This window comes from Megalops cyprinoides, chromosome 9 (genome assembly GCF_013368585.1).
Source record: "Megalops cyprinoides isolate fMegCyp1 chromosome 9, fMegCyp1.pri, whole genome shotgun sequence".
In the NCBI taxonomy this organism is placed as follows: Eukaryota; Metazoa; Chordata; class Actinopteri; order Elopiformes; family Megalopidae; genus Megalops; species Megalops cyprinoides.
The window spans coordinates 13,055,332-13,079,356 of record NC_050591.1 but is presented as its reverse complement, the minus strand read 5'-3'; the positions used below and the strand labels follow the sequence as shown (position 1 = coordinate 13,079,356).

The 24,025-nt window shown below is 45.2% G+C and overlaps 1 protein-coding gene across 1 annotated transcript in view; it reads left to right on the top strand.

Annotated features, from left to right (window-relative positions):
* gpr4 (G protein-coupled receptor 4) overlaps positions 1 to 23,647 on the top strand; it is a 28,518-nt gene extending 4,871 nt beyond the window's left edge. The window contains exon 2 of the mRNA XM_036537207.1: positions 21,684 to 23,647. Coding sequence (XP_036393100.1) covers positions 22,286 to 23,389 — 1,104 coding nt within the window. The 5' untranslated portion in view covers positions 21,684 to 22,285 and the 3' untranslated portion in view covers positions 23,390 to 23,647. The remainder of the gene's footprint in view (positions 1 to 21,683) is intronic.
* Positions 23,648 to 24,025: the final 378 nt, after the last annotated feature.

The window sequence follows — 24,025 nt, the reverse complement described above, 5'->3', positions numbered from 1 at the left end:
AGGTTTGGCAGGGTTGCTTGAGCAAGTTGCTCAAGGAGCAAACCACCGTCCTAGCCCCCCCCCTACCGCCGAACACCCTCCCCTGGGGAAGCGAAGCACAGACTAGGCTCATCATGACCTGTGGGGGAACTCTCCTGGGGACCTCTTCAGAGCCCACCTTAGCAAATGCACACCGCTGAGCACACAGCTCATTAGGCAGCAGCTGCACGGCCCCTGTGAATTGACTGTCACGCCCTTCGGGCTTGGTGTTCCTGTTTGCTGCTTGAATCTCTCCTCAGCCAGCCAGCCAGCCGTGTGACCTGGCCAGCCGTGCCGATTGCCCTTGCACCATCATCTCTTGGATGCCCCTCTATCGTCAGCTGGACGGCTAATGCACCATCAGCCTTTGATGCTTTGCAACAGAGAAAATGCCTCCTTGAGCCCATCAAAACAAGAAGTGGTGCAGGATGCCTTCACTTCCTGGCAGCACCCTGACCCACCTGCAGGCTAACCAGAAAAGCCTCGTACGAAAGACTCCTCCCTGCATGATGGCGGTTTAACTGGGGTGTAATTACTCAGCAAAGGCCGGGTTTTCCTTTGCATGAGAGACACCACCAGCACTCTCGCTCTCCATCACCCATCAGTTTTCCGTAGGCCAATTTAAGAACTGTTTCAGATGTCTCTCCGGACTAATGACTGCTCGTGGGACCTGGAGCTGTTGGGAGATGGCCATGGTGGAGTCCTCCCCGGGCTTGCGCAGTTTTGGAAAGGCGAAAAGGAGAGCCGTCAGCTGTAATCACTTCCCCACAACGTCGTCCTTAAACTGCTGATGTGCACAAAAAAACATGGCTGCAATATGCTCCACGCCTCCGTAAGACTGCATCCATCAGCTGTGAATAAATTCAGGAGTGCGTCACAGATGCCCACTGTGTCCCAGAGCATTGCAACAGAAGGAAGTAAGGTGACACCATGGCATACGTACACAAGCTCGCGCGTGAAGCGTTTGCGCAACGGAGCCGGGCCGGCGAATACAACGCACTGCGTCGGCTTCCGGAGCTTCAAGCCGATTGAGCCAAATTAATTCTCGCGGTCGCATCTCAGCTGGGAACTGACTCGAAAATGTGGCACTTTTATTGAAGTCATTAATTCTCCTCCCGGGACGCCGGCCCTCAGCTTTGCAGAGAGGCTCTGCCTCCTCTCCGCTGGACCGTGAAATAGGCAGCCCCACAAAGGCAAAAATTAAATACCTGAGCTGACCTCGTGCCAAGCAAAGGTTACCCACCTTCACTCGCCGTCAGGCCCCCTTTACATAAGCACTGTGACGTGCCCTGTGGGATTTTATACTGTCCGTCGGTAACAGAAGTGAGATATGCAGGCAAAGGGTGTGGTGACACCTTAGCTGCTGATGAGTGTAATGTCACTGTCAAATGAAGATATTTTTGAAGACTGGCTGCCCACGCACCACCCCAAAGAAAAAAACACCACAGAAAAACCTTTGAGACGGTTGGAAACATTGTAAAACACAGTGACATTAAATAGCCTGATGTTTTAAGTCTGTTTGAACACGCACACACACACAGAAGCAAGCTTTTTACAGCGAAATATTGTTAAACATTACGTTGTATTTGTAGCACGTATTTGCCTAGGTATATAGCAGCATTTTATTGTCCCAGTGACTGTATTTGATATGTGTAACCTTAGATCAGATTAGTTCTGTCTCGCTACACTGACCTTGTGCTCAGCTTCAGCACTATCTGCATTGTATGACCTAAACACATCTTGCCCTTGTGCCTGTTGTTTGCCTACTATATGCACTTTTGTACGTCGCTTTGGATAAAAGCGTCTGCTAAATGAATAAATGAATAAACGCAAATGTAAATGTAAATGCAGACGTCAATGAGTCCTTAGAGGCACTCCGGATGCAATGCATATACAGCATCTTCCTGCAGCTGGCGGCCTGTGGACGCGTGTGCGGTGTGGCAGCCCGTTCCCACAGGGTGAGGGTGAGGCGCGTGTATTAATGCTCTCTCTCAGGACCGGCCGCGCCGACGAGCGTATGCGCAAATAGCCGCCACTGACAGAGCAGTTTTTTCACACGGCGCTGTCTAGACAGGGATGGCTCCCTGGACGGATGTCTGCCTGTGAGCCGCGGACCATTATGCTTAGGCAAGGGCAGAGAAACTTTTCTTTCCCGGTTGCGCTGTTGGTAATTGCTGGTCACAGTGTGACACACACATGTTTTGCACTTGAGTGAAATAGGAAGTTAAATTGGTGGATCTGTTGACCTGCAAGTGACCCAGGTGCACAGGAAACAGAGGCTGTTTCTTCTTTAAAAAGAAAAAAAAAAAAGCAGAAATGCAAACCTCTGCACACCGATCGACGCGAGCCACGCCGCTAGTTCGGTTTATTACCCGGGGAGACTGCGGGGAGTAAAGTTAGTTTAAAGACGATGTCAGTCTGAAGCATGTGTGCTTTCAGTCAGCCTCGGAACGGGTGACATAAAGGGAAGAAGCGGTGATGAGCTTGCCGGGGAGGGGGGGGGGTTTGCCAGGGCCGGCGGAAACAGCGTTGCGGCAACGTGATGGATTCGGCCACATCCCGCCTGGCGCGCCGCCCATCCGTCTTCATTCCTCCCCCGTTGCCGCCAAATTGAATTCTCCCCCCCCCACCCCACCTCAGCTCTGAGGCGCTGTCGTAAAAGCCACGATCCGAGCGTGTTGCAAATTGGCCATCAACCTTTCTCCCTGGCAGCCGTTAAATATAGAATGCGTCCCTGCACCTCCTGGTCCTGCGAGAGTGACCCACCTTCTGCGAGGCGGCCAGCCTTCCAGAAAAGACCGGAGCCCCCCCGGATAAAATCAGCGTGTCATTTTTTTTTTTTTTTGGTCCTCCATCCTCATGGCCTGCGTACCTCGGAGACACAAAACACCAACAAAAACATGTTTGTCTTAAAAGGAATGATCGATTGTTAGATAACACGCCGCAGCTGTGTGTCAGTGTGACCTTTTTTTTTTTTTTCTTTTTTTACGAGATTTCTTGTTTTTCCTGGACAGTGTTTTTCACTGGATGTTACTTCCCCTGCTTTCCCGGTCTCTTTCCATCCCACTTTCTCCTGTTTTTTAATCTGAGTTTAATTGCTGTTATAAAACAGATACTGGGGGGAAGTGTTTAAATTGTGCCATGGGAGTAGCGATCAGAGGGCTGTGGGCAGGGGGTATGCCGGGGCAGCTTTTCCGACAGCCCCCCTTCCCCGCGACCCAAGGCACAAATCCGCCTTTGTCCGGGTCTCCTCTGTGAAAAAATATACAGAGTGCAGCAAAATACTTACACAGAAGTGTTAATCAGCTGATTAAAATCATGAAAAATATCATTGGTGTGCACCACAGCTTTTTACATCACATTTCACATCTGGGGGCGGAATCTTGAGCGGGGAGAAGCAGAGAGGAGAGAGCCTCTGCTATCGGCTTCCTTTCATGAAGGGAATAATGTTTGCACAACACAATCGGTTCTAGCGCTGCTACCACTGTAACTATGCTGTGCTTGTTATCTCGGCCGCACGCATGAAGGCATAGGGTGTAAGAGAAGAAAAGATGTCACTGATGATTACATGCCCAAAATGCTGAGCTGTGAAACAGAAGTGTTACATGACTGCTTGTATTCACGCGTGACCTAGCTGCAACAGGTCTAATCGTAAACGTGAATACTCATGCTGTCAGATCTTTCAGTGAAGCAAACTCTAATTTGCAGCCGGTCGACTTGTCAACAGTAACAGGCAACTCACTGCCTCCCTTGTACAGTGTAGGCCTATCGTACAATACAGGCCTATATTTGATAAGCTACTGTGCTGTGTCCTGATCAACAAACAGTATGGAAAACCAGTGCAGCAAAAATATTTGTATATTCTGATATAACATGAACAGAAAATAATCCCTAATTGCTAAACTGTCACTCCTAGGTCTACGAAAATTTACCGTTAACACCAAGGGCAGTTATTTATCCTTATTCAGTTTTGCTTATGACATCATCAACAGATATAGTTAATGGGAGTAGTGTGGTTCATTATCTGGAAAACAAATCACTTGCTGGATAAATATTTACAGATACACATGATACCCTCATCCCTTTTGTCTTGTCATGCACCTTCTGCCCAACAGGAAAAAATAAACCTTAGTTGCCTCTGTAATTGTTGCTAGTTGGGACATCTATAGGGCATAGCCTGCAGTATTCTGGTGCAGATCTGTGGTGATGAATGAATAATCAGAGTGCTCTATTTTAGAGTCGCCATCCTGTTTTCTTTACTTCCACCCTTTCGTAGAAAGAAAGGAGGACATTCCTCTCCTCCTCTCCTTGATTAGAAGCCTGCGGGATCCTTGCTGGTCACCGTTTGTTGTTGTGTGATTGATAGCGTGGGGGGGGGGGGTCATTCCCAGCAGGCCTCTGGGGTCTGTGGAAGTCCAGTGTTCAGCTCAGTTTTTAGGCCTTGAAGATTTGCTGGGACAGCTGTCAGACACACAGAAACCTGCATCCGGACAGTGAAAGAAACTTGTTTCCCTACCCTTGAAAACCCCTTATTAATCGTAGTAACCGCTGTCTGTCACTTTAAGTCCACAGACAACTGCAGGCTAGCATGTCACAAGAGACCAGTTGTGCAAATGGTGAGTTCCTTTTCCTTACCAAGTGAGTTCCTTTTTATTTGAACGTTTTACAGTGTCTATATACAAACACAGGTATAAATGAACATGTCAGGGCACTGGGTGGCTTCTTCTTTTTAATATAAATTCTAAAATTAGATTAAAATTAGAATTTATATACAGAATATGCACCGCATCATAAAAGTATGCAGCGTGATGCAGCAAGAATTTGAAAAGTAAGTATTTTGTTTAAAGAAATCCCAGGATGTCACTTCCAGCCTTCTCAACAACACAACAACGCTGCCCCCCCCCCCCTTCCTTTGAAATAGCAGTGAGAAAACACTGGTTTCCAGTGTGCCTGTAATGTGGTGTGTTGTTTGCAGGCCAGTATCAGGTGGACTTAATCATGTGAAATAAAGCTCCTTGAATAAAGAGGCCAGGTCTCCGTGGCTTTTCTCCCACTAAAATGTTGGCTGACATTTTATTTGTGGTCAGCGTTGAACTAATCCAAAGAAGTTTACCGTATTACATTACAAACCTTTGCATCTAAGCGTCCTGAAAGAAAACGTACATAATGTGCTGGCATTTTGGGAGCAGCACTTCTGAAAAAAATGAGCAGTGTCATAGACTGTGAAATGATGACCCCCAAAGGAGAACGTGTGCTATGCAGAACATGAGAGCATGATGTTGTGAACAAAGACCCTCATTATGAATCGGGTCTTGGTCAGTCAAAGTATTTAGGCCTATGCACTGAAAGATATATATGAAAGTGATGAAATAAAGAGTGAGTTGTGAACATTCCTGTCTAAGGCAGACAGTGGTTTAAACCTTAGAGTGAGTACAGAATTGCTGTTGTCAGATAGGCGATGGCCTTTGCATCATTCTGGAGTGAGGAAATCTACAATATGTACACCCAGTTGTTGTCTCCTCGGACAGGTAGTTGCCTGTTTTTCTTTATGTCACCTCTGAAACAGTATCTGTGCTTTACCTTATCTGTTACCATATGACGTGCAATCTGAACTTTTGAAGGATGTCTGCTATGGAACTGAACCCTGGGAAAAGGGATTTCTGGGTCCGATCAAACACGCAATAAGTCAGCAGAGCTTGCAAGCCTGATATGTTAATGTTTGCTACCGTACGTCCAACCGAAAGATTTCACCACAATTTACTTGCCAGTATTCACTGAGCGTGCATGTGGGAACAGTAGAGATAAAGAACACATTAAAGCCGGTTGGAGTTTTGGACCTAAAGGCTCAGAGCGGTTCCACCCTGACCTTGAAGGCCACTCAGCTGAGGACAATGTGGCGTAAGTGTTTGATATGAAACGCAATACAGCCTCATATCTCCTTTTGAACATGTGGTCCATTAAGATGTGTTTTCACTTCAGCGGGATCGCTATTTGCCGAGAGATCTTAGTCCTGGACTTACCTAAGCCCAAACAAAACACCGGCTATTTGCTTAAGTAACAGGAGCGCGACTCCCAACGCCGGCGTTCCGCTGTCAACATGAGTCCGCTTGGCGCGCGACCAAACGCCGCTTCTCATCTGTGTACACATCCTGAGTCAAACAATATGAGATAAATCACAAGGAAAATATTTCTCAGAATCCCACGCGGGGACAGGGTTGTTCTCCCGGGAGTCATCCGAACCACCCCGCTCTGATAGATGAGCGCTCGAGGTGCGCGCGTAACTCGAGAAGAAGGTGGTGGAGAGGCCGCCGCGTGTTGGTGCTCCGATCTGAAAGAGGAGGAAGTCACCCCGGAGGTCAGAGGCAGAGACCTGAAATGACTCCTGTGCTGGGGCAACATTCGGTATTGATTTTGTCATGCACGAGCAGCTGTTTGGAACAGTGAGGTACGCTGGCTCCCTTGCACACACACACAGTCACCCAGAGGAGGAGCCTCTGGTGTGACCGTTTTGCCCTTCCACTTGCTGTACAATAGCGCTTTGCCTTAACTTGCTCACATATCATCTCACTTGCATTTTTCAGTGATTGTATAGACATTCAAGACTGAGGTGTACAAACCTGTTGTGAAATTCTATAGAAATGCCAAGTTCTTGCTTATTCAGTGCAAGTTTCCAATTAGGGAAAAGGCTAAACACACAAAAAGTTGCTGTCACAATACAGCAATTGAGCTACACAATGCTGGCAGCTATGCAGTTGTTGACTGTCAATTATAACATTAAAAACAGTAAAAACATTTAATCTATTTTATAAACAGGATATGCTGAATTAATTAGTTTAGAATTTAATTACCTGTGTAGAATAGAGTGCAGCTTGATGCAAGGATTTAAGTAGAGTCTGGCAGTGGACAGAACATTCCACCAATTAAATCTCAGGTGCACCTCATATTCACCTGAATGGAATTACAAATACAGCAGCAAAACAAAGCATACAAAACCACAGCAGAACAAATTGGTTCCATAAATAAATAAACTTTTGTGACCCGTAAAAATGTTAGCTAAGCAAATTAACAATATCAAAGTGTACTATGCTATCCTGGAGCGCCAGATTGAAGGAGTCAGCATGGTTTTTTTGTGGCTCGGTGGTTAATCCTCTGAGGGCAGTTGATCAAACAGCAGAAACATGGACGACATGTTCCAGGTTAGCTGGAGTCCCCTGGCCTTTGTCCGGCCTGCATTTGTTCTCCCTCCCGAGCTTCCTTAATTATGACATTGTTTCCTGTCCAAGGGTGGGTTTGTCGTCACCCGGGGACGCTTGTGTACCTTCTCCAGGGGGGTCCTCGTTGGTCCTCTCACAAGCCGGTTGGTGTCGGCCACCCCTGTATGTCGTCCCCTTTTGACTCGCCCTTGGCCGCCGTGCACTCGTCAAATGACAGGGAGATAACAGCCACTATGTCCTGTCTTATCAGCGCTCAGAAGCGCATCTGGCCGGTGTCCCAGCGCTCCTGCCCCCCTCGATGGAGGGGTCTCGAGATGTTGGCCGCCTTTCAGGAAAGCACCCGCGACGGGGGTTTCGGCCAGCCTCGCAGACACGACACGAGCAGGCATTTCAGCACCGGCAAAACTACTCAGGCGTGAGGGGAAAGGAGGGATACTGTCATCGAGTGTGAGCCAGGAAACGGCTGGGTATTCACCGGGAGCAGACATCCATATCAATGACTCAAAGTGATATTGATATACCAAATGAAATTGACAACTATTTGCACATTTTGATTTTATTGTGTACGACAGTGCAAATATTTAAGGGAATCTCTTGAGCTATCGTGTAGAACAGCAATATAAGAACTTTGAATGGTTTGAGACAATTTGAAACTACGTATTTTCTCACTCTTAAGTACCACTAGGAATATGATGCAAGAGATCAAGCCTTATTGGATCAGTAAAGATTTCGTGTTCTTCCATGGATATTATAAAGAAAAGAAAGCAGCAAGTCTCAGAGAGGGGTGTATTACTTAAAGTGATTTTTTTTTAGTCAGGTAGCTAACTGCCACAGTAGTTCAATATTGTTGGTAAAGCCCGTTCTGTGTGTTTTTTAAAATGATCTAAATACTTACATTTGATGCTGTTACACAATTATGGGTTTGGTGATTGTTGATTGTTATTGTTTAACTAGGACATAGATTGGTAAGTGTTAATGACCTTACCAGATTTTACCAGATGAGCTATGATTTTGTTTGTATTGGTGGGGTAAGTGATGAAGTCAGACTGCATTTTTAGGGTTTTACTGTAGGTTAAACTTAATGCATTTCCTTTTTATTTAAATTTGATGTTTATTGATGTAAAGCTGGACCCAAATATTAGACTATTCGGATATTCGTTTCTTTCTCTTTTTTTGCTAAATGTAGGCTATCAATAAAGGCGAACTGCAAAATACATTTTGTCAGCACATTCTTGTGTGGTTTCGACCAACCACTAGCTAAGTTTGTCAACCTGCTAGCTGCAGTGATGCCATGCTTGTCTATGCTTCCAGTGGGGCATGCGACCATTTTTAAATACCGCGGCTCCGTAAGAGTCCGGCGAGCGTATAGGATGGGTTAAATGTAGAGGACAAATTCTGTTTCAATGTATGCGAGTACTGAGAAATGACAAATAAGAAATTATAAGTAAATATAAGTCTTATAAATATAAATCTTTAATTTGTTGGAGCTAGTATGGTGTTTCTGCACTTCTGTTTCACAGCACTTTGTCAGGCTTTGTCTCGGATTTGGAGCCTATTATTATGAGAATTTATGTAGGTCCATGATAAGAAAAAAAAGTGCATGGATAGGACCTTGTTCAACCAAACCCCTTGGGATTATAAACATGCCTAAAACACACCAAACCTTTTGGAAAATGTTTTTTTTTTATTAACATATAACAATACAAACAACAATACTGTAGAATAACAGAATCCTTAAAAATGAATGCCTTTAATTAAACCGAAAGACACGTGTTGCAGCACTATGCCGTCCATCTCAGGCAAGAATGGAGAAATATCCGGCTGAGTCCTTCCCCAATCATGCTCAGCCTTCAGTCCCCCTCCAACTCCAACCCCCCCCTGACCAAAGCTTCGAATATTCATTGTTGATTACTACAGAAGCTCTGGAGCCCAAAAAATGGTAGTCGGGACAGCCCTATATTGATGTCAATGTAGACATGAGCGTTATCGGTACAGGCCCACTCCAAATATTTAACATATTTGATTGTTCAATCATAAATCTAACCAAAACTGTATTAGCACTGTTTTCTACTGGTAAGGCAAGCTTTTTTAAATGTTTGATTTCCACTTTCCATCAGTTGATCAACTCTCTTTCCAGTTTTCTTTGCTCTTTTTGTTCTTGTTCGGTCACAAGAGAGATAACCTCATGAAGGACGTTGTGAATGCTATATTTAATGGCCATTGTTTCAAATAGCTCCAGGGTCTAGGCTTCTGGTTTGTCCCTCAGCTCATGTGGTTAACCACATTTCTCATACACTGATCCCAGAACAGCTCTTTTCCACAGTCACTTCAGCTGCCCCAAGGCTGTTCTCCGCTATTTCTCATCCCCCTTCATTCTTAAGAAAAGATTGCAATCAGCGGAATCCAGTTTATTTGCTAGCTCGCTCAAAATGTCACGTCTTCTGAGCATGGTGGCTGCTGGTTGCTCTAAGGGCTGTCAAGACTTCTGCGCCTGAAAAACCTTAAGTGTGCTTTCAAATGGAATTTTTCTAAACATGTGAAAATACCATTGGACATCAATCACCTTCCAGAGGAACATTTATGTCGTGTTTGCTCTCAGTGTGAGGTCACCAGGTGCTTTGTGAGAAAAAAACACTACATGGGCAGCTCAGCAGTGCAGAGCTCATTATAGGGTTTTTGCCCTGCTGTTGCACCTCACACCACTGTGGCCAAAATAAAGATATTTATGGTAAACCATTTTAATTTTTCACTTGCGTACTGTGTTCATTCAAGGGCAAATTACCAGGTTGATAACCCTTGTTTACAGCCATATTTTGCTCCCACAGCGTATCTTTCTCAAAATGGACTTTTAAGTATATGTTTCTTTAAAAGCCAAAGCATATACCCTGTTATGAGTGACATGAATAGTCTTATGAGCAAGGTTGCTTTTCAACAGCCACGCTCATCTCCATACAAAAGACTTGAATCTGCTCCAGCTATCTCTGGATGGAATAATCGCTGAGAATCTGAGACATGGTGTTTGTGTATACAATGCAAAGAGGAGAATATGAACGCAGCTGGGTAAATAACAAATTAGGAAAGAATGCACAGGAAAATGCAGATTACAAATTAAAAGGACATCTGCTTTTTGTTGGTTAGAAACCTCAGTTATGCGACTCGTCTGTGGAACAGTTGCATAATTTGTGAGATTCGTCGTAAAGTGGCTAAAAGTTGACCCCGTCAGTGACGCATGTTAGCCTATGTTCTGTCGAGACTTCAGCATCGGCCGTGGGAAACATAATTGCAAAGTTTGATGTCTCGTTCCACCGTTGTCTGAGGGACAGTGGCTCCTGCGGGAAAGCGAATTGGTTGCTCTGCTAGCATTGGACTGGTGTTGGAGACAAACAAACCCTCAGGCTCATGGTGTCAGTGGAGTCAACATATAAAAATAAGCTTAAATAATCTTCAGTATGGCGGCAGACTGTAAACTGTTCGGAGAGGCAGAGACTGTGGTTACAATGGGGATAAGCACGAAGGAATTGACATTTGAAACTAGACCAGACCAAGACCATTTCTGTAGCTGTTTAACCTATTTGTGTACAGCTAGATGAAAAGATCACCAATCTCTCTGTTGATTGCACCACATGAACCGCTGAATTATTGACAGCACAACAGTGACTTCCACCTTCACCAAAACCCTAGTGCAACTGCTGGTTGTGGCTTATTGCAGTATCTGTGGCAGGAAGCAGCTTGATGTACAAGTGTACCAGCACACCAGAGCACCACCCCCCAACTCAGCACTGGGCCATTTCAGAGCCCATCTCAAATTTCTCAATTCTGTGAAGAGAGGCATCTAAGAGCAGTGAATTTACAATGCTGGGTGCTCAAATCACAGGGCCAACGAACAAGCATTGTCACTGTCATGTCCATTACTGTTCCATTTTAAAATTCCACCGTGCTGCTAAACTGCATTCCTACAAGCACGGTGCTGCAGATATTATAACATGGTGGTATTTATTCAACAAGAGATCTGTGCAATCTATTTGAAGGGACTCTGTATTTTTCTTAAATGGGTATTTATTGTTCATTAAGTTGTAGAGCAGAGAGGGTCACCCAGTTTATGTTTGTGAAATCTGTTGTTCTCCAATGATGTAATATCCACCGCATGTATCGAACAGAAGACAAGGAAACTTTTGGACGTTGTGGAAGGTTGTAAGGGCAATGTTAGTGAAAAGTTGTTTTCCTTTATGATTATATTTTTCTTGCTAAGGTATCTGTTAATGTGTTGTTGATAGGACAAGTAAACCATGCAAACAAAGTTAACTGTGGTAATACTGGATAGGAATGATGATTTATTTCCATTATAATATGGTCGTTTTCATAGTTTGGAAATTACAGCAATAGAAACTTAACGTGTTTTATGAGTGAATGATTTAGATCCAGTGTAACAGATAATGACACTCACTCCAAACAATATGACTAACTGGCGCACTGAAATCAAGTCTGGACAGAGGCCAGTCCCGTATATATTTTACACTAGCAGAAACGAAAGCAATATTTACCATCCGCATTCACAAAGAAAATGATTTTCATCAACAATAAATAAAAGCAGGATGTTTGCCTGGAGCCATGCACTGATTGGGTAATCAGTTTGAAAGCCCCATTTAGATTTCAGGTCCCTCATTTCCTGTGTTGTTTTGATAATTGGGTTTAAACAGTGAGCACTTTCCCACTCATATTCCCACCACGGAATGAAATTATATTTACTCACATGGCTGCTTTGCTTTAGTGCTATTGATGTGCTGCTGTTTGATCTCCGCAGAGATGTCAGTGATATTAAGCGGAGGCGGCAGAATTGTCACCCGGCACACCCACAACTGCTTGCGCCAGTATACACAGCCTGACTGTCATGTGACACACTTTTCTGCGAACAGTCTCCATTTTCTCATAAACCCTCATACGTGCATTATTATGATTATTTTTTTTTTTTTTTACAGCGGTGTCCATAGTGATGTTCTGGTTATGTATTGTTTAACTGTTGTTAAAACAGATTGGCAGATTCTTTTGTCAGACTAGATTTGCACTCACCTATGATTGCTTGGATCTTAGATTGCTTAGATCTGTTTATTCAGGTAAATAACCCCAGGGCCCAGACCGCAGAAGAGCTCAGTTCACCGCAGGTGCTGTTTTTAAGTCTTGTTTTTGTTCACCTGTATGGCCCCGTGATACAACATCCCACCTCTAACTTTACTAATCTCGGATTTGGAAAGCAGTGTGTAGTGTCAGTTGCGGCTTGTTTTGACTGTGTTTGGTTTGAAGCCCAGGTAGGTATTTTGCCGTTGTGTCCCGTAGAAGCGCGGGACAAAAATAGAAAACATGACAGAGACGAGAAAACCCCAATGGCAGTAAACCTTTTTCAAGGGTAATCTTAGACAATGCACAGGAGCACTTCATAGCCAAGAGCTGTACGAAGACAACATCTAGGACAAATGACAGATAATTATAAAAGTCAATCATTCAATTATTTAATTACACAACTACAATGGAGATTACTGGTCGCATAAGCGTGTGGCATTATTATGGGATGTATCGGCCTACTTGCGTGTCAGCCTTCGAAATGCATTGGCACAAGCAAGCACAATCATTTACTTGGAGTACAGCAGGAACAAAAGACATCATTTAGAGACTGATAATAAATTATACAAATTTTATGCACGTTTTTGCATCACTTATCTATGTCTGTTTACTCAAGAGAGTAGTGATATGGTACCACAAGGCGTCACAGGTGAAGACCCAATATTCCAAAGGAAGTAAGAAGTACTGTATAAGATGAAAAGGTGAACATGACAGTAGTACTTGAAAGGCATTTCTGTTAACTGATAAATCTGAGCAGCTTTCAGAATTAAAGGTCAGCATACAGTTGTTATTTAAAGACACTTTAAAATAAAATATAAAGACAAATTCACTTCCTTCTTTAAACCGTGGAATTTGGAAATCCACCTTATTTAAACCTCACTAATGTCACAACCTGTATGTGTTGCATTAACCCTCTCAATACGTTCTCCAAAAGTTGTCCACACGTTTCAGGCAATCGATGGTTAGATTCAGTGAAATGTCTAGATACGGGAGAGACTGTGAGACTTCTCTGTGATTAACAGGCTTAACCTCAATGATGTATACCCGTCATTGTATTGCCGTTTTCCAAGCCGCAGGGACACATTTGGTAAATGACATGACACATGTAGCGCTAATCCTGTCATTGATTTTAATCATAGTGCCTGTATTTGGATGACTGAACTGTTTGCCAATAAACGTATTGTTGAAAGGTGCATAATTAAAAGGGTTTTTTTTTCCCCCACACTGACCTCATAATTCTGTGAAGAGCAGTCTTTGATATTGGAGAAGACAATTGTATCTATTAAATTATCCACTCTAGTAAGCATTGGCTGATGAACCCGCAGAGCAGGGGAAAAAGGGAAAACATATTTAAGTTTCTAAACTTTTTTTGAGTGACTGGAAGCCAGTGAATGGGTAGAAATAAACATGCAGAACTTTCTCTTTACCTGCTTGTTTAAGCAACTCACCTCTGTCCATTTCTTGGGAGCACACTGAACTAATACTCCTATTATGAATGGTTATATTGTCCATTGACTCATTAATTAACATGGATGCAATGCGTTTTATTTTTGATTTGATTTTAATTTTTTATGCCAAATATGCAATGGAAGGTGAATTATTGAGAGAGCGAGATTTATGAATTGACCAGGACCATGGACACCTCCTATGCTTCTGATGGGGAAGTTTCATGGAGTCTTTAATGACCACAGTATGTCAGGGCCTCATCTGTCAGCATCCTGCTCTTTTCCTCTTCTACTCATTACAGTTGTCAGTCAGGGTCACTCCCCTTCGGGTGCCTCTCCTGTCTGTGGACTTGGCAGGCTGAGAAATGGCTGGTGGAAGTACAGCCCAGAGGATTTCTGTGGGTGGGGGTGGTATCACTGGAGAATCTGAGTCTATCTGACTGGCGACATCAAACCAAGCACGCTCCCTGAGCAGCGAAGACTGCGGCAAAACAATGAGAATATTATCGGTTTTTTTTTCGTAATTATTCTTACATTATAGCGTAGTCATATTTAGATCGGTGACGAATGATGAGAACATCCTAAATTGCCGTTGTTCTTATTTACAGTTTGGGTGTTGGTGGACCGATGGATTAAAAATAGGGACCGAGTGAGACTTTTCACTGCGCAATGAGCAGATAACGCACTGCCAAAGGGCGTGAGTGGAAATCCCTGCCTCCTCGTTTCAGAGTGCTCGCCGGCTTTGATCTGGGAGTGCCGATAACACGCCTGCTCTGCTGGCCTACAACCCCCCTCCCCCTCCCCCCTTGAGAAACTGCTTCGGTGGAGGCCAGGAGAGGTCTGGGAAAGCTAACGAGAAATCAAACGATGGACGCAAACAGACGGGACTCGTGCGGCCAGGAATGGGCCTCCTGGCTGCTTTCCCCTTGTGCTGCGGTCACTCTCCTTCAGAAATTGCAACAGCTTGTCACTCAACCCACTGCTGCTCTCTTTTTTTACAAATAAACAAAACTTTTTAAAACCACGGGCTCAACCAGAGTTGACAGTCTGCTTGACCTGCATCGTGACTGATGTCATCCATCACTATCTTTCCTCCAACCACAGCTGTCCTCCTACCTCGTAGCCACTCCTTATGCTATAACCACCCTCCCCCGTCATACCGCATGGCAACCACTTGTTTAATTGGTTGTGTAATTGCATTGTTTGTCCCCCTATCATACAGCCATCCTGTTTTAATGTAAGAGGCGTATATGCCTTGCGTATTGACAGAGAACCTTAGTGTATCCTGCTCAGTTCTGAGTCACTTGGTCATTTTGAGCATTTATCTCCTTAAAGAAATGACTTTGTTGACTCCCTTTGGTGCAGTGTTGAGTAAGAAAAGCTCACTTGATCGAGCATCTTATTTTATCCACACTCAGCATTTTCTGTGTAATTGTAGGTAAGTAAGTTGTGTGTGATCGCATTCTTTAAGATTCTCCCCGTCGTGAGCTGGATTCCGTCATTCCGGTCATAACTACAGCCCTCGGAATTTAAAGCACGCAGAAGCCGCAAAGACGTCTCCCAGACAAGCCCTGTCATTTTCCAGCCAATGGCAAACTGCCTGCGTGCACACGCAATGGCAGCCCGGTCAGATAGCTCTCGAGAAGTGCTAGGAGCTAAAATAACAGGTGTAATCAGAGGCAGCGATCTGCAGCTGGGCCCGCGTCTTGACGAGCTGTCACAGGACAAGCAGGTACGCGGCTGACACGGTCACGGCGAGGCGTGACACGACGAGGCGTGACATAACAAGCGCTGTCAGTGGGCCAAGCCTCTCTGCCTGTCAGCGGAGAGTCACGCTCTTCAGCACATGCTAAACGACACCAGCACAGCTCCTGTCACTCACAGCACGCTTCATCGGTTAGTGGCCGTGCTTTTTTTTTTCTCCTTACATAACCAAGAGCAAATGTTATGGCGGCGGTGTGGCGCAGTGGTAAGGAGCAGGGATTGTAACCGAAAGGTTGCCAGTTCGATTCCCCGCTCAAGCCCCGCTTTTGTACCCTTGGGCAAGGTAGTCAACCCAAAATTGCCTCAGTAAATATCCAGCTGTATAAATGGATAAAAAAGGGTAACCTATGTAATGTACATACCAAGTGTAAGTTGTTCTAGATCGAGATTCTAATGAAAATAATGTTATATGTAATGTTATGGTTTGGGTTTGTTGCCGGCTGTCTGCAGAGGAGAGCTCACAGCTCATACCACCCTGCCTCCCGGCCCCCTCGCTGTAATCCATCTCAGCCTTGCAAGCACCACTCCAGTCTGGCAGCCTCGTCCGCTGCTCGGCGATAAATAAATAACGAGCAACAACAGGAGAAAAGCTTCCAACACAATTACCCCCCCCCCCCCAACACCGCCCCCCTCCGCCGACCCCGCCAAGAAGTGTGCCCAGACGGCGCCTTGAAAGAGAGTGGTGGCGCGCAACATCAATAACTAAGTAGCTGATATTTACCCTCCTGCTCAAGGCCCTAATCCTGCCTGGGATTAGAGCTGTGACTTTACAGGGAGAGGTGAGGACTCACCAGGGTGGCCACCCACTCAGGGGCTCTGGAACGGGTTTGGAAGGTCGGCGGTATACAGCGGGCACACAGTCAAAGCAGGGCCGGCACTACGGTAGTGCTTAGGGGTGCATTGCACCCCCAGATGGACAATTTATTGTGTTTTAGATTTGATGTTTTGTGCCCCCCCTGTGGATTGTAATTGCGCCCCTCTATATTTTCTCCTAGTGCTGAGCCTGAGTCAAAGAGTGTAAGAGGCAACGTTGCTTTCAGCCACCATGTGACAGGACCCTAATAAAGCTTGTTCTGTCCCTCACTGCATTCTGACCATGGTGTGATATCAATAAGAAAACCCTGCGACTGCAAAAGTCACGGCATGAGTCAGCCGAGTGATAAGCGCAGATTGTTGTCTCTTTTGGACTTCAGAGGCCCTGTCGTCCCACTTGTAATCGCCTCAACACACAAACTTGCATGCACACTCACACACACACACGCGCGCACACACACAAACACACACACACTTGTCACACGCACCGTGGTGGTCTTCTCTTCTGAGGTATTCGCTCTCTGAATAGACCATCCTGCACAAGCTTAACTATGTTTACACAACCACTGGACTCAAGGAAGAACAATTTCTATTTTATCGAGACTGTCTTCGGATCCTGTCGAGTTTGCCCGTGTGTTTATCTTATGCAAACAATTCCATGTAATCCACATTCATCATCACAAGCTGACGACTGCAAGGCCATGAATCACTCTCATGAATCGTATCTTCACCTCAATGACTTGCAAACATATGGCTGAAGCCTGTGTCATAAATAGACCTGTTTCCCCATGGACGATGTATGCTTTCCCTGGCTCTTTATCTTGTCTCTTCTCACACGTGTGTCAATAAACGGAGGACTTTTACAGACTCTTCCCCTGGCACTGTCAGAGCACACTGGCAAAACCTGGCTGTGATGTAAAATTGCTGGTGATTGCCTTTCATCCTAGTGTCACAGTGCTACAGTGAAACGCCCTGTGATAATACAGCGGCAATACCCTAGCGCTGGTCGCCCCTAGAACTGAATTTGAATTGAAGCTGAATTCTGGAACGAAAGGCCTGCGCCAGACATGAGCATGCGGCTTGCTCCCTGCTTCACGCGTCTCAAAGAGACATAATGAGATAACCCGACAGATCGGGAAGAGGAATGGAGCGGGATCGCAGATATCATCTTAAAAGCCAGCGGGTGACTGCTGCCGCATCGGTTTTTTTCTTTTACCGGCCTCGCTTAGCGAGGGCACTGCGTGCCAGCCCTTAAATGACAGTTTGCACTTCATTTGGTTTTCTGTCTCCTGCATCAGAAGCTCACCCTGGAAATGTCCCGGCAGTGTGGGAGGTCAGCTGCTCTCCCGTCGCCTACGTCCGCGTCGTCGGAGGAAAGCGTTCCGCCGGAGAAAAAACATGTTTGCTTAGGATTGCAGAGGATGAAGGAGGAAGTGGAAATATTTATGTTTCCATTTTGCTCGGCAACTTTCTAGCTGCCCACATGAAATCAGAGAGGACGGACAGGGCAACTATTGCCCCTACTGGAGTCCATGTTTTGATGAATATGAAAAGAGAATGTGAGTGTGCGCGCTGGTTTTCGGCGTGCGTTTTTGTAGCTGTTATTAATCTATCACTGCAAAAATGATTGATTGCTAGGTAACAAAAAAAGTATGACGCATTTGTAACATATTCTCCTGTTATATATATTGTAGTTAATACAATTTAAATGGAGTAAAACTAAGTTTGATGTTTAACAGAAAAAATGCTGTTAGCTCATCTTAAATACCAGAACACCAAAAAACAAGCAAATGTAACAAAACAAATGTGGCCTAATATATCCTGTAGGCCTGAACATAGAATCTCACAATCGGAGACACACTGGTTCATGATTGGCATGGTATTGACGTGACACTGTAGTGAACATGCTCACTTCAGCACGACATGGTTTGGCCAAACAGCTTGGTTGATAACTGTACCCCAGGGGGGTCTCCTTCGATGCACTACGAGATACAGATTACCAGGAAGGAGAAAATATGTTTTTTTTCCAGACTCATGTTAGCTGAGATGCTAAAGTCTGTCTGCTGGGAACACGGCTGATGTTAGCATCAGCTCCATTTCAGACGCCTGCGCTGTTTAAATAGTACGGCAAGCTGGCAAGCGATACATAGTGTTCTCTAAGCAGGATCTAACTGCACTACTCATTTTAGATAGCAAACGTGTTGCAAAATAGCTTGTATTTATCTAGCGTTAACCTGTCTTATTTATCTTGATTGTTCAACACTGGTTCAGTGGGGCACTCCACCCATCCTACCAGCTGGCAATGAGCCTGCTCAGTTCCAGCCAAGAACAGTCGCATGTATTGATTTTAATATCAAAACATTATTTGTCTCAACAAAACATATTTCACCCCTACGCTTTTTTTCCTCCATAATGAAACCCTGTTTTGGAATTGCTGGTTGTATATGAAGCTTATCTCATCACGGCAACCAGCAGGGCGGGAGTGCTGAGGTAAGGCGAATGCAATCCTCCAATACACTTGCACGCTGCCAGCGGGTATTTGTCACACTGCACTACACATTAGTCACACAGTGCGCTATAGTGGAGTTGGGACTCATTGGGGGATAGACGCTACTCTTACACTGAGTAACTTGTAAGAACCTCACATATTACCTGGCTGCAGTGAGATGAGCATCCCCTGCCAACATACCCCACCCCCCACCCCAGGTATAACGAAGCCAGTTAGTTCTGCCACTGTGGGGTCCTGGTCATCTTTGTCTGATGACACAGCTCAGATCAAGCCCAGCTCACCTTGGGCTCAGGTTGTGCTCCAGGTTACCCTGGAGCCCTCTTAGGAGTTTTTAAATGGTATCTTATGTTAGATAATAATGGCCTGTTGTGTAATGAATTTTGTATGTTTTCATTTATGTTTGATATTTAGAAATTCATATTGCCATTAATCTAAAGTACAGGACTGAACGGGTGCTGTACCCAAATTCAATACCAGTAAGGAATAAGCAACCCATGTGGAAGAACATGACTAGTAAATCCATTCAGTGAGCGGAGCACAGACTTAGATTTAGAACCCAGAATTTGGAGACTTGAATCTTTTCCCTTTGTTTTTGGTTCCATGTGTGTATTTATAGCGTGTAGATCTGTGGATGGTGATTTGTGTGGATTTTGGGATTTTGAAGGAAATTCAGCAGCCGGGAAGAGGAGGGGGTGGCTGGGGTGCGGGGGGAGGTTGCTGGCTGAAGCCAGGATCACAGAGACATCGCTGTTTTTCCTTTTACGGCTGCTCCTGCCGCCGAGCACCCGGCTGTATTTCGGGCCGAGGGTGAGGGTGTTCAGAGCCCCTCCCAGGCGAAACGCACCGATGCTGATTTCCCGGCAGCCAATCCCGCACTCCTGTGGATCATACTGGTCAATCCTTTCTGTGTATTTTTACTTGAAGACTTAATCCCACTCGGGGCTCTTGCTCCATTCAACATGTCACACTCTATCATCTCAGCGTTCCTCTGAATCACTGGATATTCGGAATAAATTATGCATCGCCCACAGGAAAGGTAGTGGCCAAAAGTTGATCAGTGTGAGTTATTACAAGCACTGCACTAATTAATTCATTGCCTCTCCTCATAATGAAGGCTTTTCTTACCAGTCTGAGACTTTTTGTTGGTGGTGATGGCATGAAAGTATGACTACATTGTACATCATGCCTTAACCATTTGATGCCTGACTATGTGTTATGATGTCAGAAACTGGCCATAATAACACCATAGTTAGTCATTGCCTGGTCTTTATGGTTCGCAAGAGTCTTCGTAGTTCGTACAGCGTGGTTATTTACTTGGGTAAATTACAGTTGCAGAAGTGTAATTACGGTAAATTACTGTATAGTACATTTTGTGTTACGTTGCAGTACTTTCCTTGAAATTGTCATGCCACGGTACACCTAGTTATTAATAGAGGTTCATTTTGTGCCAGTCAGTTTCTGTGAAATGGCTGTACCAGGTAAAACTTCGTATCCCTGCCCAGAGACGTAATTACCCTGAATAAGTATGTTTTATTGGGATAGCCCAAGCTGTTCTGCCCATTCAGTGAACCAACAAAACTTGCCCCCCTCCCCCTTTGCCATTAGTGTGAACTCAGAGATGTGCATCCCATGATCTGACTGCCTGGTAACTCAGCGAGACCTTTGAACAGGGTCTTCCACACCAGTGGTTAGCGGCTTGTTTTTCAGTGCCATTTCTGTCTGCTGCGCCCCTTTCTTATTGGCAGTTGAAGGACCGTAGTGCCAGGTGGTTGGTGTCTTTCATTATCTTCACAGTAGGACGCTCTCACTGCTGTGGCACAGCAATTTAACTACTCTCTGTGCATATTTTGTGGCTATATTTGGCTTCTTGATGCTCTCGATACATTTTAACTCCTTAATGTCACATATTGTCACATCATTTTTTTTCAGTAAAGAGACATGTTGGTTTAAGGTACTGGTTAAGGTAACTATGTTTTCAGTTTAGTTACCTTGCCTCACATAGGAGATATACCCAGTACTATTGTTTGATGTACAAGGTAAATTACAAATTTACAGATAAAGGAGTTGAGTAATTGATATCAGTACAAACTGGTTTTCTTGTTGTAGTACTTCTGAACATTGAATTTCATTGGACTTAAAATGAGGGAATGAGGAACCATGTGTTACATAGATTTACTTAATGTGTAAATGCACACAATAATATTTACATAAATATGTACATAATATGGTTCATTATGTTCAGCATATCCAATGCTCAAGTGGCATTTCATTATCATTTATTATTTATGTATTTGCCTGCATTATTATATTATCACAAATAATTATGTCATTAGTAGTAATGATAAAGAAAGTAGTATCAAATGAATAGTAACACAGTTAATATTAACTGTGGTAAGTAGGAGTTACTTTAAATGGTTAAGCCTCTGCTGAGATAAAAGTCTCTGGTTTTATTGAAGACAGCTTTCTCTTTTTGTTTGAACTGTTATTATTGGTTTATGGTGTTAGCAGTGTTATTGCTTTTTCCATATATTCCATCTGGTTTCCTGCTGTATTAAGGTGCATTATATAAAATTGCGTTTAGCGTACAGGATGCATGCATGATGAACTATGCGTGATGGTAATTGGTGCAGAAATCCTAACGAGCAGCACTCAGCAGTGATTAGGTCATTTTGGGGACAGTAAAGCAGCTCGGAACAGCGCACGGAACAGACGGGTCTTCAGCTCCGTCGCTGGAACCGTGATATTGTAGCCTGTGCAGCTTGTGGCAAATGTGTCTGTAATTCCTCTCCTGTCTCTCTTTTTCAGACGGGTTAAAGAGAAGGTGCCAGATGTAAGACAACACTGCCGCGGGCCGACGACTCAGATGTCCTTCAGCGGGAACTCAGATGGGAACGAAATGGCGAGGGACTCCTGAGCTGCTAACTCTGATACCCGATAGCTCCTTCGCCATCCCCGCCCTCCCACAGCAGGAACGTCCGATGATCTCTGGCAGACTTGCAGAAGCCGCAGAGGAGAGCAGGGGCCCGACCCTCAGCCAGTAAGAGAGCTCCTCTCAGTTCTTTGCCGCAAAGTTGCGAGAAGCAGCCATGAAAAGCGGGGAGGACAACTGAGGAGCCTCCATGCCCAAGCCCGCCTTGTGAGAGTGCTCGGCTTGAGGAGAAAGTATTTTTCAGGAGCTCCTAAAACGCCACTCCAGGAAATGTTCGTTCTAACTGCTGCTCTTCACCAATGCCCTCGTGTCTGTAGAGTGCAGGCTTGTGCCTGTCCATGCTTGGTGCCAAAATCACGATGTCTCTTAATGGCTTGAGTTGGAATACAAGAATATGTCACATATTTTGAAAAAGATGAGGTTTTTGAACTCACTGTAAGTTGCTCTGAAAGATATAAAAAGGAAGCAAAAGTGATAAATGGACAGGACAATGTGCAACATCTCTTTCTGCCAAGTGGACTCAAATATTGACCACCTTTTCCAGCCAACATTGTACATCATTGTTATCGTCCTGGGTCTGCCTGCCAACTGCATGGCACTGTGGGCCGCCTACATGCAGGTCAGACAGAAGAACGAACTGGGGATCTACCTGATCAACCTCTCGGTCGCTGACCTCCTGTACATCGCCACCCTGCCCCTGTGGATCGACTACTTCCTCCACCACGACAACTGGATCCACGGGCAGGAGTCCTGCAAGCTGTTCGGCTTCATCTTCTACACCAACATCTACATCAGCATCGCCTTCCTCTGCTGCATCTCGGTGGACCGCTACCTGGCCGTGGCCCACCCGCTGAAGTTCGCCAAGATCCGCCGGGTCAAGACGGCGGTGCTGGTGAGCACAGTGGTCTGGGTGATCGAGATCGTGGCCAACTCGGCGCCCCTTTTCCACGACGAGCTCTTCAAGGACCGCTTCAACCACACCTTCTGCTTCGAGAAGTACCCCATGCAGGAGTGGGTGGCGGGCATGAACCTCTACCGCATCTTCCTGGGGTTCCTCTTCCCCTGGGTGCTCATGCTCTTCTCCTACCGGGGCATCCTGCGCGCCATCCGGGGCAACATCTCCACCGAGAAGCAGGAGAAGGCCAAGATCAAGCGGCTGGCCCTCAGCCTGATCATGATCGTTCTCTTCTGCTTCGCGCCCTATCACGTCCTGCTGCTCTCACGGAGCGTCTTCTTCCTCTTCAGGCCGTGCGACTGCAGCTTTGAGGAGGACCTCTTCACCGCCTACCACGTCTCGCTGGCCCTCACCAGCCTCAACTGCGTGGCCGACCCCATCCTGTACTGCTTCGTCAATGAGGGCGCCCGCCACGACGTCACCCGGGCCCTGACTGCCCTCGTGAACGCCTTCAACCGCGGCTCGGCGGCAGAGACAGTCACCAGCGGCTCCATCACCGTGGAGACGCCGCTGTCCACCAAGAAGCCGAGCTTCTACAACGACGCCAAGCCCAGCACGTACAAGACTGAGCTGGTGGCCCTCAAAGAGGAGTGCCTTCAGATGACAATACTCAGTGTTAAGAAATGAACAGCCTTCAGCCAGAAAAAAACATGTCACTGTGTTTTCCTTTTTTGTTCCTTCTGTGATTTGGCTCAGTGAAAGCTCAGTGCACATCAGGTTTTAACAGTCGTCAATGGTTCTGCAAGTACCATTCACTACCGTTTCAATTTTAACTGTTTTCAAAAACTGTGGTATCAGCTCTCTCAGAGGAGATGTTTCAGAGCAATCGTGTGCTAATGTTCTCATCCACGGAAAGTCATTTAACTTAAGGAATAGAAGTTACGAAAGGCCTTATCTCTTAGATCCTTTGAGTAAATGAAAATGTTGTACTGTAGGTGTGCAGAAGGAATAGATTACTTTTTCTGTCTTATTTTACTATTCCTGTTGTAAATCACATTTGTTTAAAAAATGCAAATGGATGCAGCTGTCATTTTCATAGTGATGCTGTTGTATTTTATCGACAATGTTGGTGCAATGAAACAGAAACATTGTGGCAACATTATGTGTGGTTGGGGGAAGGTCTACTGTACCACTCAAGTGTCTTTCAGGCTACTTTATCCCCAGGATGGGTGTGTTATGTGAACTTTAGACATGTGACCCAGCCCTGGGTGGAAAGGTCATGTAACAATGATGCTCAGCTGTTTTTTGTCTGACATATGTTTA